Source organism: Eptatretus burgeri, chromosome 9 (assembly GCF_056783735.1).
Source record: "Eptatretus burgeri isolate ZD-2024b chromosome 9, Ebu_testis_v1, whole genome shotgun sequence".
NCBI lineage: Eukaryota > Metazoa > Chordata > Myxini > Myxiniformes > Myxinidae > Eptatretus > Eptatretus burgeri.
Genome location: NC_140969.1, coordinates 74,923,656 through 74,940,084, shown reverse-complemented (window position 1 = coordinate 74,940,084; position 16,429 = coordinate 74,923,656). Strand labels below are relative to the sequence as shown.

General features: G+C 42.6%; 1 protein-coding gene across 7 annotated transcripts in view; it reads left to right on the top strand.

Moving 5' to 3' along the window:
- LOC147020373 (FERM domain-containing protein 4A-like) overlaps positions 1-16,429 on the top strand; it is a 327,216-nt gene that overhangs the window by 285,642 nt on the left and 25,145 nt on the right. For all 7 annotated transcript variants that reach the window (XM_085895688.1, XM_085895684.1, XM_085895687.1 and 4 more), the window contains 2 exons: positions 6,236-6,397; positions 7,083-7,692. In XM_085895688.1, coding sequence (XP_085751814.1) covers positions 6,236-6,397; positions 7,083-7,692 — 772 coding nt within the window. The remainder of the gene's footprint in view (positions 1-6,235; positions 6,398-7,082; positions 7,693-16,429) is intronic.

Sequence of the window (16,429 nt, the reverse complement as noted above, 5' to 3'; positions counted from 1 at the left end):
CAGGTTACCTGCACCCTCGCGGTGCGATGGTGGGCGAGCTCTCTCCGGCGCTCCTTGTACGAACGCGCAGGTCCACGCAACACAGCTGGCAGAGCGGCACCTCCAGTCCGCATCCCTCCGCGACGTCCGGACTCCCCACCGACTGCAAGCTCCAACGAGCGGTTCGCTCTACGGACCGCTTCTCCAAGACCCAGATGGGCAGAAGACCCTGAACCGCCGACTGATACTGACACTCTCACCGACCGCCCTCACCTGACCTCCTCTGACCTGACTTCCTCTGGTGTCACTCTTTTTGGTGTCACTTCCGTGCGCCCTTTTATTTCCCCGGCACCCCGCCCCTCCCTTCGCGGCATGCGGGGGGGGGAACATTCCACCAGAGAAATCGGGGCAGGAGTTGAGCCTCAACCGTCATTCTTGTTTACCAGAGAAATCGGGGCGGGAGTTGAGCTTCAACCGTCATTCTTGTTTACCAGAGAAATTGGGGTGGGAGTTGAGCCTCAACCGTCATTCTTGTTTACCAGAGAAATCGGGGCGGGAGTTGAGCCTCAACCGTCATTCTTGCTTACCAGAGAAATTGGGGCGGGAGTTGTTGTTGTTCCCATTTTGTGTTCGTGGAGATGTTGATAGTTGCTGGCGGAGTGGTGAGGATGGCGTGGTTGTTGAGAGGCAGGTGTGGTTGTTGTTGTTGTGAAGCGGAATTGTGGTTGGTGGTTGTTGTGTGATGGTGGTTGAGACGTGGTTGGTTCAAAATAAAGATAGAACAGAAAAACGCCTATCTCAAAGCGTCGCAGCCCGAATGAATCACATTTATTCCCTCTAAACAATGGGTTTGGGGCTAACTACACATGTACTTAAGAGATACCTCACCTACGGGACCTGAATGGTGGTTTGCGAATTTCCACAGCCGTAACAATAACAATAATAATAACAATCTTCTGCAGTCTTACTTAAGTAGACAGGCGCCAGGACACATACACATACGCACACACACAGACACAGAAAACCCCATGAAGAGGGAGTTTAGAGCCGGGAAGGGGGGAGGGGGATGGAGTTGAGGCTATGATCTCGGTACCTGTGCACCCGATAGCATGATGTGCCACCAATACGTTTCGGGGGGGGGGGATGCTCTGGGATGCGGTACCCGACAGTGGGCGCTTTGTCTCTGGCCCAAACCGCACGTGTGGACACTGTGTCCTTAAAGGAGGAGCTTGAGTGGAGAAGGGGCGGAGTCCAGAGGGTGAGGTTGGAGTAGTAGGTGGGATCAGGTATGTGGGTGGGGTTGACGTGGTGTGGGCGGAAACGAGGAGGCAGAGTTGAGGAGCAGGAGGCGGGTCGTGGCGGTGTCGACGAGGCGAGGCATGGGCGAGACGAGGAGCAGGAAACACAAACCCACCGGGAAAGAGGGACTGCCCCGGCCTCTATAGGGCCCGCAGCTCGGGGGGAGGGGCCATGCCGAATCCAAACGTCATCACCCGAATCGGGCGCACTGATTGGCCCCGACTTCTCACGTGGCCCACGAGCTTGGGCCAGAAACCGCCTCACTTTGTTTAAGGCAAGGCCATCTCAAACAGCGGCAATATTGCGCTCCGAACCCACAAGATGACATGAATTGCCCACACCTAAATTGGCATGCGAATCATCCCGCAAAAACCCCCGGGTGACCGGTCGAGGGTCCTGCATGCCCGCTCCCGTGTTCGACCAGCGTCGATTAATGCGCTTGTTCTACGTGCGCCAACGTGGCCCGCACTGTACATTCCCTGGCTCAATCGCAGCCCCGCTGGCCGCAGAGACGAGAAGACTTTCATCATCCGTGGAGAATCCACCGCTGCCAGTGAGGACCGAAGGTACATCGCCATGGATAAATCCATGCACGTTTCACGAGCAGCGTACATGTCTGCTTTCGAGCACATTCCATACAGTGTGCGCGGTTCCGCCATTACACACGTGGCGAGCGCCCGCGTTCACACGACTCCACTAGCGTGTGCGCGGGGCGAACACCAAGATGTCAGGTATTGAGGTTAAAAGGATCAAGCCGCTTCTACCCGTACACTCGTATCCTGCCCAACATGGCATGGAGTCGGCTTTATTGGCCTCCGTACGCGTCTCCTGCAGCGTGGGCGTCGTGCTGGCTGTGCTTCCCATGCCGTGAAAAACACCATTCGTGCAGCCTCTTAAGAGGTATTTACCTGCATGCCTTTCTAATGCAATCGGCAATTCTCCGCAGACCATCGGAAGCTCGAGTCAATAGTCCAACACCAACTAGCACACCACATCACTCAGCGCTGCAGTTTCCCCACCATGGCGCCGCATGCGCTGGCCTCCACGAAGCCCCACGTGGCTGATTCACCTCAGGAATAATCAGAAAAGAAGAAGAGTGGGGATGAAATGAAGGAAAAAATGATTGAAGCAACCCTAGCTATTAGATCATCGCAACGCACTCCCTTGTTGTTCCGCTGAACAAAAGGAAAGGGGCTATCTACATGTATAATAATGGAATAACTGTCTTGGGACACTATCTGTTGTATGCATGTGGTTCCGAGAACAGCAACAATACTTTTAAAGATCTGCAATGCATTTTTAGGGTGTTGTCATGTTTTTTTATGTGTAGTGCATTTGTGGTTTTTGTGCCTAAATTGCTCAAATTTATGATTTGTTCAGTTAGTGTAGGTCATGTTTTTTGTTTCAATTTTGAAATGCCTCCAAAGAAAGAGAAGTTCCAAACTGATGGGGATATTAAAAATCGAATTAATTGTCTTCATCAAGAAGGCAAGATATATTCTGAAATTCACAAGCTCCTGAAGGAGAAAATCCCTATTTTTCTGCCTATCATAAAGAGAATAGGTCTACAGTTTCAGAAAACTGCAAGGTTTCACTGCAAGGAAGAAGGGATCTGGTAGGCCTCGAGCCACTGACTCGATGCAAATAAAGATGACAGGTGACTGAAATTCTTAGTTCTACAGGAAAGAAAGAAAAACCTGCAGAAACTGTCAGAGTTCAGAACTGCTGAGAATATGAGTTTCCAGAAGGACCATCACAAGAACGTTGACTGATGCTGGTTTTTCCTCAATATGATGTGCTCTATTATCCAAGAAAACCATTCAGGACAGATTACACTTTTTGGCCGAATATGGGAACTGTGATTCATACTGGATCCAGAGAGTTCTGTGGAGTGTTGAAACAAGATCTGAGCTTTGCAGTGGTGCCCCAGAACATTGCCTTCGCAGACCTGGTGAGAGATTCAACCGCGAGTGCATTTCAACAACTGTGAAGCATGGAAGAGGTGGAATCATGGTCTGGAATGCATTTTCTTATGCTGGTGTTGGTGAGCTGAGAAGGTGTGGATGGTCAATTACTGCCAAGGAATACCAGAAAATATTAGAGAAAGGATTACTTCCTAGCCTGCAAAAGCTATTTCCTAGAGAGAAAAGCAAAGAAGTCATTTTTCAACAAGATCATGCCCCTGCCCATATGAGAAATGCCAACAAAAAGTGGTTGGAGAAAAAGTCCCAGAAATTTGTGTTCTGGTCTGGTCAGAGTCCTGATTTGATCCCCATGGAGAATATTTGGGTCTATATTCAGCACAAATTTATTGAAAGGAAATTTGCAAATTCTGATTAACTTTGGGAAGCTGTCAAACATGAATGGGACAATATTGACATTTCTCAGTGCAATAAGCTCTCTGAAAAGTTGAACAAATGACTGGATTATTTAAAGAAAGCTCAGGGACAAACAAGTTAGTCCATCCTGATTTGTACAGTTATTTCTGCATGTTCTGGAGTTTTGGTAGTTTTTTCAATGTGTGGTAAAATACAGTAGTTATGACAAAAAATGTCGAAAAATTGACTTGGCTCATTCTTTTTGCCCTGGAGTGCGTGTATACAGTGTGTGTGTGTGTGTGTGTGTGTGTGTGTGTGTGTGTGTGTGTGTGTGTGTGTGTGTGTGTGTGTGTGTGTGTGTGTGTGTGTGTGTGTGTGTGTGTGTGTGTGTATATATATATGTATATATATATATGTATATATATATATATATATATATATATATATATATATATATATATATATATATATATATATGTGCAATTACTTTGTATTTTGAAATTAAAGTAAAATAAAATATGGAAGGAAAAAAACAAGCTCAACTGAGCTAAGATCGTCGTCCTCTTAATGATGATGTCATAAAAACGAATATGACATCATTGTGATGTATCAGGTTTGCGATAAATTATCTGTGCTAATGCCCGGCTTGATTCCCGCAAACAAAATTCAAACAGCTTGCCAAGTTTCGGACATAAAGGTATAGGCGATATCCATTAGCGGCGATATTATGACGTCAACTTTTTTTTTCTGGGAAGAATTTCCAAAATCTGAGATGGTTACTGCCTGCGCATGAGCTTTCTGCATATACATGGCAAGCTTCATGAAGATCTGATGAAAACTCTGGGTTGTGAAACAAAAAATATCAAAAAGTAGGAATGGCGTCATAAAAAATGATATGACGTCAAAGTGATGTATCATATGTGCGGTGATTCATCTCTGCTAATGCCTTGGTTCGATTCCCCCAAACAGAATTCAAAAAGCTTGCCGAGTTTCAGAGATAATTTTTTTGCCGATTTTCATTTGCGGAGATATTTTGACATCATAACTTTTTTTCTAGGATGAATTTTCAAAATCGGAGATGGTTACTGTCTGCGCAGGGTATTTTTACATATTTTTGCCAAGTTTCAGGAAGTTTCGATGAAAACTGAAGGCTGTGAAACAAACAAGCTCAAATGAGGTAAGATCCTCGTCCTCTTAATGATGACGTCATAAAACGAATATGACATCATTGTGATGTATCAGGTTTGCGATAAATTATCTGTGCTAATGCCCGGCTTGATTCCCGCAAACAAAATTCAAACAGCTTGCCAAGTTTCGGACGTAAAGGTATAGGCGATATCCATTTGCGGCGATATTATGATGTCAACTTTTTTTTCTGGGAAGAATTTTCAAAATCGGAGATGGTTACTGCCTGCGCGTGAGCTTTCTGCATATACATGGCAAGTTTCACGAAGATCCGATGAAAACTCTGGGTTGTGAAACAAAAAATGTCAAAAAGTAGGAATGGCGTCATAAAAAAATGATATGACGTCATCGTGATGCATCATATGTGCGGTAATTCATCTCTGCTCATGCCCTGTTCGATTCCCACAAACAGAATTCAAAAAGCTTGCCTAGTTTCAGGGATGAGTTTTTTGGCGATTCCCATTAGCGGAGATATTTTGACATCATAACTTTTTTTTCTAGGAGGAATTTTCAAAATCGGAGATGGTTACTGTCTGCGCAGGGTATTTTTACACATATATGCCAAATTTCAGGAAGTTTCGATGAAAACTGTAGGCTGTGAAACAAAAAAGTCCACAAGAAGAAGATGAAGAACAACAACGTGATTAAGACTTAGAGATCCTCCGCAAGGATCTAAAAATCATAACTAATCGTATGTTCTTTGCCATTGAAATTTTAAGAATAGAAAAACTCCCATTTCTTGGACCACTGCAAACATCAAGTTCTGGGAAATTTTTGAATGCCTCAAATACAGTACTGTACTGTGTATGTATATGTATATGTATATGTATATGTATATGTATATGTATATGTATATGTATATGTATATGTATATATATATACATATACATATACATACACACACACACACACACACACACACACACACACACACACACACACACACACACACACACACACACACACACACATACTACCTGACTGTTATGGTGAGCATCACCATGGATTATGTCTCACACAGTAAAACTGCCGTTTCTTGGACCATTGCAAACATCTAGTTCTGAGAAATTTTTGAATGCCTCAAATAAAGTACTGTCCTCCACAAATACATATATATATATATATATATATATATATATATATATATATATATATATATATATATATATATATATATATATATATATATATATATACACATACATATATATGACAGTATTTTATTTGAGGCATTCAAAAATTTCTCGGAACTAGATGTTTGCAATGGTCCAAGAAATGGGAGTTTTTCTATTCTTAAAATTTCAATGGCAAAGAATATATGATTAGTTATGATTTTTTTTCCCTTCCATATTTTATCTTACTCTAATTTCAAATACAAAGGAAAGCATTAATTTCCTGTTACGTTTGTACGTATTTTCTTGTTGACCCTGTTGCTCACCCTGTGACTGCTTCAGCCCCTTGAGAGACTCTGCGAGTCAGAGCACGAGCACCAGGTCACAGGGTTCAGCCTCACTGCAGTGCAGTCCAGTTCATACAGGACTACGCTGGGACTCGTGTAGTGTGCCTTCAACACCAGACATGCGCCTACGTAGCATGGCTCGTGGTCATCACAGGGGGTATGTCTCATTTTCCAATTTATTATCAGGGAAGCAATTTACAAAACTGATGTCATTTTTCAATTAATTATCAGGGCAGCAATTAACAAAATTGATAAGTTTTGTCACAGACTTGTAAATGTCCTAATCAGACTGATGTTTCAATCTTACATTCTACTCACAGGCACGCACTTGAGTGTAAATTTATCCAAAAGATGGAATTTACTTTCGGGGGTGTCGTACATGACTGATCCAGAGGAAATGCAGATATATGCACCAACTCGAGAGCAACACTTTCCTAATTTTTTACTTCTTATCAGCTATTCCTCATCACTGTCACCAAGGTTTTTCTAACCATGTGCAATTTTGGACAGCTGAACAATTTCCAATGCAGTTTGCTGATCTTGAGTGAGATTTGTAAACCATCCATACCCACAATCGATAAGGTATACCATTGCATATGAGTGCTATCTGCTGCACATTCATCTTTTGAGATGGTCAATGGTTGCCTAAAGCACTTACAGTATGAGCCTTGGAATTCACTGCAAAAGTCACCGTTTGTTTTCTGAGTCAATCTATTGAAGTGGGATATAATTTGCGACCTGAATATTTAACAATGGATTCTCCTTTGTTTGTCATAAAGGTTTCATTTTACTTTAGTGTTGCTCAAACATTGCATGAATAATCTGTTTGTTACCCTCAATAGGTCATTTGATCTGGGCCACAGTCCCTGTCAGCCATCTGCACTACACCTACGCCAGCGAAGTTGCAGCCTGGAGTCTCAAAGTCAGGCCTTGATCTCTGACAATGTGGGCCTGGGACCTTGCTTGCCACATGGCATGGCCAGCGACATTTCAGACTTTCCTATGGATGATCATTCCTCCAGTGCCAGCCAGTCAAGTGGTTCTGAACCTGGAGGCTTTGGTGCAAGAGCCAGACCTGGCCAGACCTTTGTCGAACTTGGAGCTACAAGTACCTCAGCTGCAAACCTTCAGAGGCATCGTTCAGCAGAAAGTCTTGCAGCAGACACTACTGGAGAGGTTGCTCCGGGTGTCAATGGGCGACGGGCTGCAGCCGGACTGTACCGCCAACCACCACTAACTTCGCAGTACCGTGTGAAGGAATACCCATTGTATACAGATCGTGCCGACATGCCACAGAGTGTGGTTCGAAGCCTGGAGAGTGACAAGGAAGGCCATTATTGTGTGAAGGCCCAAGTGCGAGCCTCACATTCCTATACGGCTGGTGGAATATATCGAGAAAGGATGCGACCTGATGGTTCTGGGAAGCCTTCCATGACACAGTCTCGCTCACAGGTACACTACCCAAATTAAAAAAAAAACTTTTCTGTTGCCTATCATTTGTTTTTAACACGATGTACTACCATTATCATCATCACAATTGGGCCTCCTATGTTTCTAAACATTATACTTATTTAATACTAGCTGTTTGGATATATAATGTGAATTTGAAGTGGAATTCAACATCTTTGCTGAAAGTAAGGGCTGTGTTGTACGTAAGTGATCATTTTGATGAACTATGTTGTACTACATACTTAATACACATATTCACATTTTACTACGTATTTACACTGCATTACAGACGTCCTCACATCTTGATGAGAGCGGACAGAGCTTGGACTACGTGTCCAAGTTTACCCAAAATATGTTCCTGCCCCACATCCTCTTGATGATCAGAGGGGCAGAGCTTTCTGTGTCCTCTTCCATAAGAGAGGGGTGGAACTATATATATATATATATATATATATATATATATATATATATATATATATATATATATATATATATATATATATATATATATACATATATACTACTAATAAATGTCAATGTGTGTCGTCCATCAGTCAGTCTGTCTGTCTCCTCCATAACTCCAAAACCATAAAATCTAGCACGCCCAAACTTTGCAAACATACAAAGGGAACTCCATGGTGGTGCATGAATGAAAACTTGGTGTTTGGGTTAATTTAAACACCCCTTTGGAAGATAATTTAGGGGGTGCTCATCACAAATAATAACAAAATAAGCCTTATCAAGATGATGGCGTGCCATCTTGGTCAGCCTTCTGTCAGCTCGCAGGAGTCTTAAACCACCCCATTGTTTTGGCCTGTTCAACAATGCCTTGACTTTGAATAGACTGCAATGATTTCTTTATGATAAAGTGTTGTTTTTTTTCACTTTCCTCATTCATATCATCGAATGCCTGATCATCAAACCTACGAATCGCTGCATACATTGCAATGCTTGTAAATGCCCGGAGACGCCAGCATTCGTGGTTTTATTTCATTTCTGCATACGCCATAACCTCGAGAATCTCTTAAATTAGAATAAATTACAAATTTTAAGCTCAAGAATTGAACTTAGCAGCAGTTCCGACTACTAAAAAAAATCGTGTTAATTTATCCAATTTGGACATTGCTTCGGTGTCTTCGGGTGCATGGTATTATATTACCGATTGGCAATCAGGAATCGCTTGCCAAGCCAAGCTTTCCTTTAACCGTTTCATTGGAGTGCTTGCTTTAGTGCTTAAGCCACTTGGTGAGTACTTGCCAAGCTGCTTGGTTGTTCGTTTCAAAGCCACGAAAAGGAAGACTCATCGCTTCGCTAATGGGAATACCAATGTTTACATAATTACAGAAAAAAAACCCGGAACAAGTCGAGGTATATTCAAAGTTACACCGGCCCCATGCCAAATAAATAAATAACAAATCCTCCAGTGCTCGACATTGCTGGGGCGCCTTGGCGCCCGGCAATGCTGCTGTGCAGAACATGGAAACGGAATTGGGAGGGAGTGGTGCGCAATACCTAATTGATTAATTGATTAAATGCATAATTAAAATCAATAGTAATCATAAGATTATAAATTTATTAGTCAGTTGGCTAATTGCATACCAAAACCACCAGTTTCATCTTGATCTGTAACTTTTTGAAAATTAATTAATTCATGAAAAAATTAATCGATTCATTGATTTTTCAAAAAATCTAAAATACCCTTTGCAGCAAAATCACTTGGTCACTGTCATAACCAAATATCAGCTTCCTAGCTCAAAAAGTGCCTGAGATATTGCCCAGATGAGAAAAAATTAAATAAGCAATAAATAAATCGATAACAATGACGTAATTAATCAATTAATTGATTAATCAAAAATTAAAATAGCGTTTTTGCCAAAGCACTTCTCCACTTTTGTCCCAAAATTTCAGCTTCCTTGCTCAATGGATGACTGAGATATCGCCCTGACAAACAAACAAACAAATAACGGAGTGAAAACTAAGTACTCCCTTCCTTTGGTGCCCAGCGATGACGCCATGCATCACCTGGATTTGGAATTGGGAAGGAGAGGTGTACAACAAAAATTAACTTTCACCCCTTAGCAACCGTGTGAATAAATTTTTGAAATGTCAGCTGCTTTTTCATATGCTTTTCTCACCTGTGTTGCAAGTGGAGCGACCTGCTTTGAGATGCTTTAAAAGGTGGTGTATAATCAGCGTTTTCTGAATGTAATCGATATGAGAAGCAGGATTGAATGAGACTCAACTGATTGTAAGTGGAGAAGATGTTGAAGGAGGAAAAGATTTCCTGCCCAGTTTTACATAGAACATGGTGATCAAAAATAAAATGTTTCTGTTTGGGCACATTTTATCACCCCAGTAATGTTCTGGTACAGTTCCTTCCCTTGTCCTTCCACTGCCTTCCTTTCCCTAATGCTACCTTCTCCGCCCCTTGCACTGCCTTCCCTCCCCTCAAGCTGCCTTTTCCTCCCCTTGCACTGCCTTCCCCTCCCGTCGTGCTACCTCCCTCTTTTCTCATGCTGCCTTCCCCTCCTCTTGCATTTCCTCCCCTCCCCTCACTCTGCCTCCCTCCCCTCATGCTGCCTCTTTCCCCTTCCCTCACTCTGCCTCATTCCACCACTCATGCTTCCTCCCCTCCCCTCATGTTGCCTCATTCCACCCCTCATGCTGCCTCCCCCTCCCCTCATGTTGCCTCCCCCTCCTCTTGCATTTCCTCACCCTCCACTCATGTTTCCTCCTTCCCCTCCCTCACGCTGCCTCCCCTCCCCTCATGTTTCCTCCCCCTCCTCTTGCATTTCCTCACCCTCCACTCATGTTTCCTCCTTCCCCAACTCTCACGCTGCCTCCCCCTCCCCTCATGTTGCCTCCCCCTCCTCTTGCATTTCCTCACCCTCCACTCATGTTTCCTCCTTCCCCCTCCCTCACACTGCCTCCCCCTCCCCTCATGTTGCTTCCCCCTCCTCTTGCATTTCCTCACCCTCCACTCATGTTTCCTTCTCCCCCTCCCCTCACGCTGCCTCCCCTCACGCTGCCTCCCCTCCTCTTGCATTGCATTGCAGATGGTTCCAGATGAAATTTTGTGGGAAGGTTGGGTGTGTGACATGGACGAACTGATTAGATTTTGGTGAATATCTGGATCCGGGTCCGACTACGATAATTTTTTACAGAGCAGGTTTTGGGTCGCTGATGACTTCGCGTGATCCGAAGGTTGTAAGCACATTAATAATCGTTGGGTATTTATTTTCTTACATTTGAAACTCAAAATCTGATAAAATTAACTTTTAAGTCAAAACTTTTGTCAGTGATCGAAAAACAGACCGGAAGTTACCGAAGATGCCATGACGTCACGTTCTCCGAAAACTTCGTGAACATTCGGAAACAGCGTGTGCACAATGGCGAGATGCGAATCAGAGAGTGATTCCAGCGGTGATGAAATTGAGTGTTTTCATTCCGATATTGCCGAGGACAAGTCGGAGGATGATGGGAATTTATACTATGGAGTTTCTAGCCCTGAGCCATATAAATTTGAGCCACTTGCAAGTGCCAGAAAACGGCCTATTTCGTGTACAAGTGGCAGGACTGACTGCCTGGCAGTTCACACTGACAGACTCCACCAGACAGATTGGCTTGTAGATTTTCATTTTCTTGTTCGATGCATAAAATAATGTAAAGTTTGATTCGTCTGTCACTTGATATAATAATTTTTTTTAACCCTCTAGTAGCCTGGTGTTGGCTCAGTGGTTAGGGTGGCGGCTTGGGATCCTAGGGTCCTGAGTTCAAGCGCTGTCGGCCGCTGAATTAATACACCAGGGGGTTGACTCAGCCTGTCATCCTTCCGAGGTCGGCGAAATGAGTACCAGTTCCAGTGTGTGTACTGGTAGAGGGGCACTGCATCAGCGAGACAGTCGCGCTTCAAGAAATGATAGCTACCCTGGCAGCTAAGCTGCCATACGACCACCACCAACCCTCTCACTAGAAGAAGTAGACTCAAGAGTCACTCTTGTCAGAATAGTCACTCAAGAGTCAGAAATAGAATGAATCAATAATGGACCCAAATATATTATCCACCGTAGCCTTGGTGTTGAAGTCTTTCTGACAGCTGAGCTTGACCCCAGCGAAAGTGAACAGTTAGAACAAACCACAACTTTCAAGACTGTCCATTTTTCAGCACTCACACTGGCTCATGTGAGCTTATCCACAGCTCGTCGCTGCTTCTTCCCAGCAACCTTGTCAGTATGCTGAGGAGAGTTTCCTTGCTTGAGAGGTGACACAGGGTGAGAAGATGAAGCAGGAGCCAGCTGAATGAGCCAGCCAGGAGGAGAAGGCTGAATGGTGGGCACAGCGTCACGCTTCAGTCTCACTTGAGCAGTTGTTTTGAAACCGAGCTCACTCATTGCGTTGCCTTCGCAATCCTCGTTTGTGAAATGGTCACCACAAATGACAAGTTGATCCAAAGGGTCCTCTTTACCCGTTTGCTTTGGGGGAAAATTCACCCGTTTTGTTTGTACAAATCTTAACCACTGCCGGCAAATGTTTGATTCCTTCAGGAATCGGTGGGAGCGATTCCACGTTTTCCAGCCATTTTCGCAAAACATGACGACACACGTACGAGGCATGATGTACAAATATCCAAATAACTTTGTTCTACAATAATTCAAAATTAAAAAGGATAGTATAGACAGTTGCAAGCTCAAAAAAGCGAAAGAACGGCCCGCTCAACTGGACACTTCTTCAATGAGCGAGTGAGCGTCTGCTTTGTTTTGGAGAACGTGACGTCACCATCCAGATATGGACACACGGCTGTTTTTTTCAACGGCCTTGAGAAATAACAACTTCGGAGTTAAATTTCATTAACTTTCCCAGTAGTTAGGCAACCACAATAGTTTTCATCAAACTATTTAATGCACATATAATCATATTGATAAATTTTCAGACCATGATTGGTGACCCACAACCTGCTCTTTAAGTGATTCTTCACCATTGAGAGATCGGGCTAAACTAATATAAAGCATGATATCTCAAAAAGTTGTTGACGGATTTGGATTAAATGTGGTGGACAGGTTGGGTGTGTGACCACAACAAATTGATTTGACTTTGGTGAAATCCAAATCCGGATCTAGATCCGAGAATTATTTAATTTTCAAAGTGATTCTTCACCATTGAGAGAAAGGGCCATAAACGATATACAATATGGCATGATATTTCACATATGTATTGGGCCCGATATGCTCTCCTGGATCAGACATTACGTGACGGAAGTAAGCACTCTCCCGAGTGCCCTTCTAATTTCAACTGAGGATTGTCTTCACTGAGGATAAGGACGTGAGTTGCCGTGTTGGCATGATGGACACCAAGCAGAATTCAAAATTTTATTTTGCAAATTTATTTGTAATATTCGTGATATTACATCTTTATAAGCAATTGAAATTGAAGATTTAATTTTTTTTTTTTAATTGTTTTTTAAAAAAAAAATTAAATAATTATTTTCCATTTTTTTTTTTAATACTTTGAGCACATACACATGGGAGAGGTAGGTGCAGCCCAAAGTTTGGTATGATTTCACAAAAGTTTGAGGGAGTAGTTCAGTGACAAGACAGGACAGACTGCACAGATATTGTATCGTCACAGTACCCCCAAAATGTATGATGTATGTACATTGTATATATCTATTATGTATGTATATCACACAACAAATTGTCAATACGACAAAGCAGGATATACGGAATGTGTTTTCAACTATCTCCCAAAACAAAACAATGTTATGTTCAATATGAAAGAGGATGTGGAGATGCATTTTACTGTGCTCTTAAAATGATGGTGTGCACACAAACGTTCTTGACACTTAAAATGTCATTATGTATTTGCAAATGTTATGGAAATTTAAATAAATACCACTATAGGTGTCTACATATATTCGGTACATATTTATTCCCCACATACTGTATAAGCATGCATGCAATACTTGTAAGGGGTAACATGACTTGTATGTATCAGTTAATGTGCGACTCCAAACCATAAGTGGTGACCGTACCTGAACCGCGTCCCATGCAGCCCTAGCTGCATGGCACCAGGAGTGATAAACGCCTTCTGCAATGCGGAACATTATTGCTCACTTTACCAAACACAACTGGAGTCATATATATATATATATACACATACAATTATACATGTCCTGCCACATAGCAAAACTCTTTGGGATGTGTGTGTGTGGGGGGGAGGGGTGGGGGGGGGGAGGTGAGGAAGCTCAGACCTGCAAATATTAACATTCAAATTGCAGCATTTACAAATACATAATATGCAATTATTCCCAAGCATAAAATCATCATGGAAACCATATTTTTCCTGTTGCTACAAATATAAAATCAGAAATGCATGAAACCTTCCTTAATCTGCAAAGTAACTTTCCTTGAGGACCAGATTGTTCTGGCGAAGTAGAATACCCACTGCCAACATTGAAACGAATCCTCGATTTGAAATTCATCAAAACTCGAGTCAGTAGCTCGACTAACGGTTTTGCAAATTGCATAATAATGGAGTTGCTGGTACAATTAATATCGAAGACACATTTGCTTTCTCTGTCTCATTACTTTTTGTGTAGCACATTGTTGGGTCATATAATTTGATGGTACTTCGCATCAGCGATTTCCCAGCAATTAAACTTACAAGTCATTCCCAGTCCCTCTCGCCCTCTGCTGGAAAGGCAAACAAGGCTTATCCAACCATTTTGTTGAATTTGAATATCTTGGTCCCAGTTGAAGACCACTCTGTGGTCAAAAGATCAGTCCTTTGTTTAATCAACTAATCTATTGGTTGGAGTTGCCTTGCGTACTTCCTGACCAAATCTCCTTCCCCAATAACACTCTTGTTTTTTTCTGATTGGAAGTTGACTTATTACTATGAGAAATAGCAGTTTAATTCTTCTGTTAGAATATCTCCTGGTGATTCCATCGCCCGAGGAATAATCATGTATCTGCAGTTAGAAAACTTCAAATTGTCATCTATATAGTTTCAATATCAGCTCATTTTCTCTTTACATTCTAAATGGAATAATATATTTCCATCCTGACATTTCCATTCCAACTCTTTCCATAAGTTCACTTGAGAACTTAAGATTTAGTATCAATAGCACAACATTTATAAGACTATATTTTTGGCGATCAAAGTAGCCGAGGAAGCAGAACCACAGCCATGCGTTATAATTACCATCACAACTGTATGGTTTTTATCCCCCAAAAGTGGTTACGAGGTGTATGATTCATGTCCCATCTTGTTTTTCCTTTTAGCGACCAGAGTAGTGATGTTATAAAGCTTGCAGCAGGAAATGATGATGTGGCTTGCATAGGCAATGCTTGGTGTTTTGTTAACTTCGCATGAATACCACATACGATGCTATGAGACAATATATAACCAACACAAACCCACCACCAGACATGCCACACTGGGTCCTATTAAGCTCTGTAGCCACTTCCAGTGTGTTGGTAGTTGCGTGCGCACAAAACGTATTTTATTGATTATACAAGCATATCAAGAATAACACACCAATAATAAACATATCAATAATAAACATATTGATCCCTCAAATGTTCAAACTGTTTGCCTCTGGCATTCACACACTCCACTCGTAATCCTTACTGTATACCTACTCTTTCAGCCCCCTGTACACACACATATGTATATATATATATATATATATATATATATATATATATATATATATATATATATATATATATATACATACACACATACCTCTTCTTCGTCTTCTTCTTCTTCTTCTTCTTCTTCTTCTTCTTCTTCTTCTTCTTCTTCTTTTGGCTGCTCCCGTAAGGGGTTGCCACAGCGGATCATCCGTTATGATCCGCATAATGATTTGGCACAGGTTTTACGCTGGATGCCCTTCCTGACGTAACCCTGGTCGCCTCTTACGACACAGGGATATGGTTCACCTATTCTAACCGGGACATACACCAGGCCCAGTACACTGGTACTCACTTCACCGACCTCGGAAGGATGACAGGCTGAGTCAACCTCCTGGTGTGTGTTAATTCAAGCGGCCAACGGGGCTTGAACTCAGGACCTTTTGGATCCCAAGCCACTACCCTAACTACTATGCCAACACCAGCTCTACGCCACATCTATATGCACATATATATATACCACATGGCCAAAAGTATGTGGACACCTACTCGTCCAACATCTCATTCCAAAGTCACGAGCATTAATATGGAGTTGGTGCCCCCTTTGCTGCAAAACAGCCTCCACTTTTCTGGGAAGGCTTCCACTAGATGTTGGAACATTGCTGCAGGGATTTGCTTCTATGTAGCCACAAGAGCATTGGTGAGCTCGGGCAGTGATGTTGGGCGATTAGGTCTGGCTTGCAGTCAGCGTTCCAATTCTACCCAAAAGTGTTTGATGGGGTTGAGGTCAGGACCCTGTGCAGCGCAGTCAAGTTCTTCCACACCAATCTCGACAAACCATTTCTGAATGGACCTCACTTTGTGAATGGGGACATTGCCATGCTGAAACTGGAAAGGGCCTTCCCCAAACGGTTGCCACAAAGTGGGAAGCACAGAATCTTCTAGAATGTTATTGTATGCTGTAGCATTAAGATTTAAATGTTCCAGTGAATACATTTGATTATGCTATTTGAATATGCATTTCTTTACGTTCATTGAGATGTCATACTGTTGGCTCTTTTACTCTTACTTCGGCTCGATATGTCGCCTTCTTGTACACCGCCCCT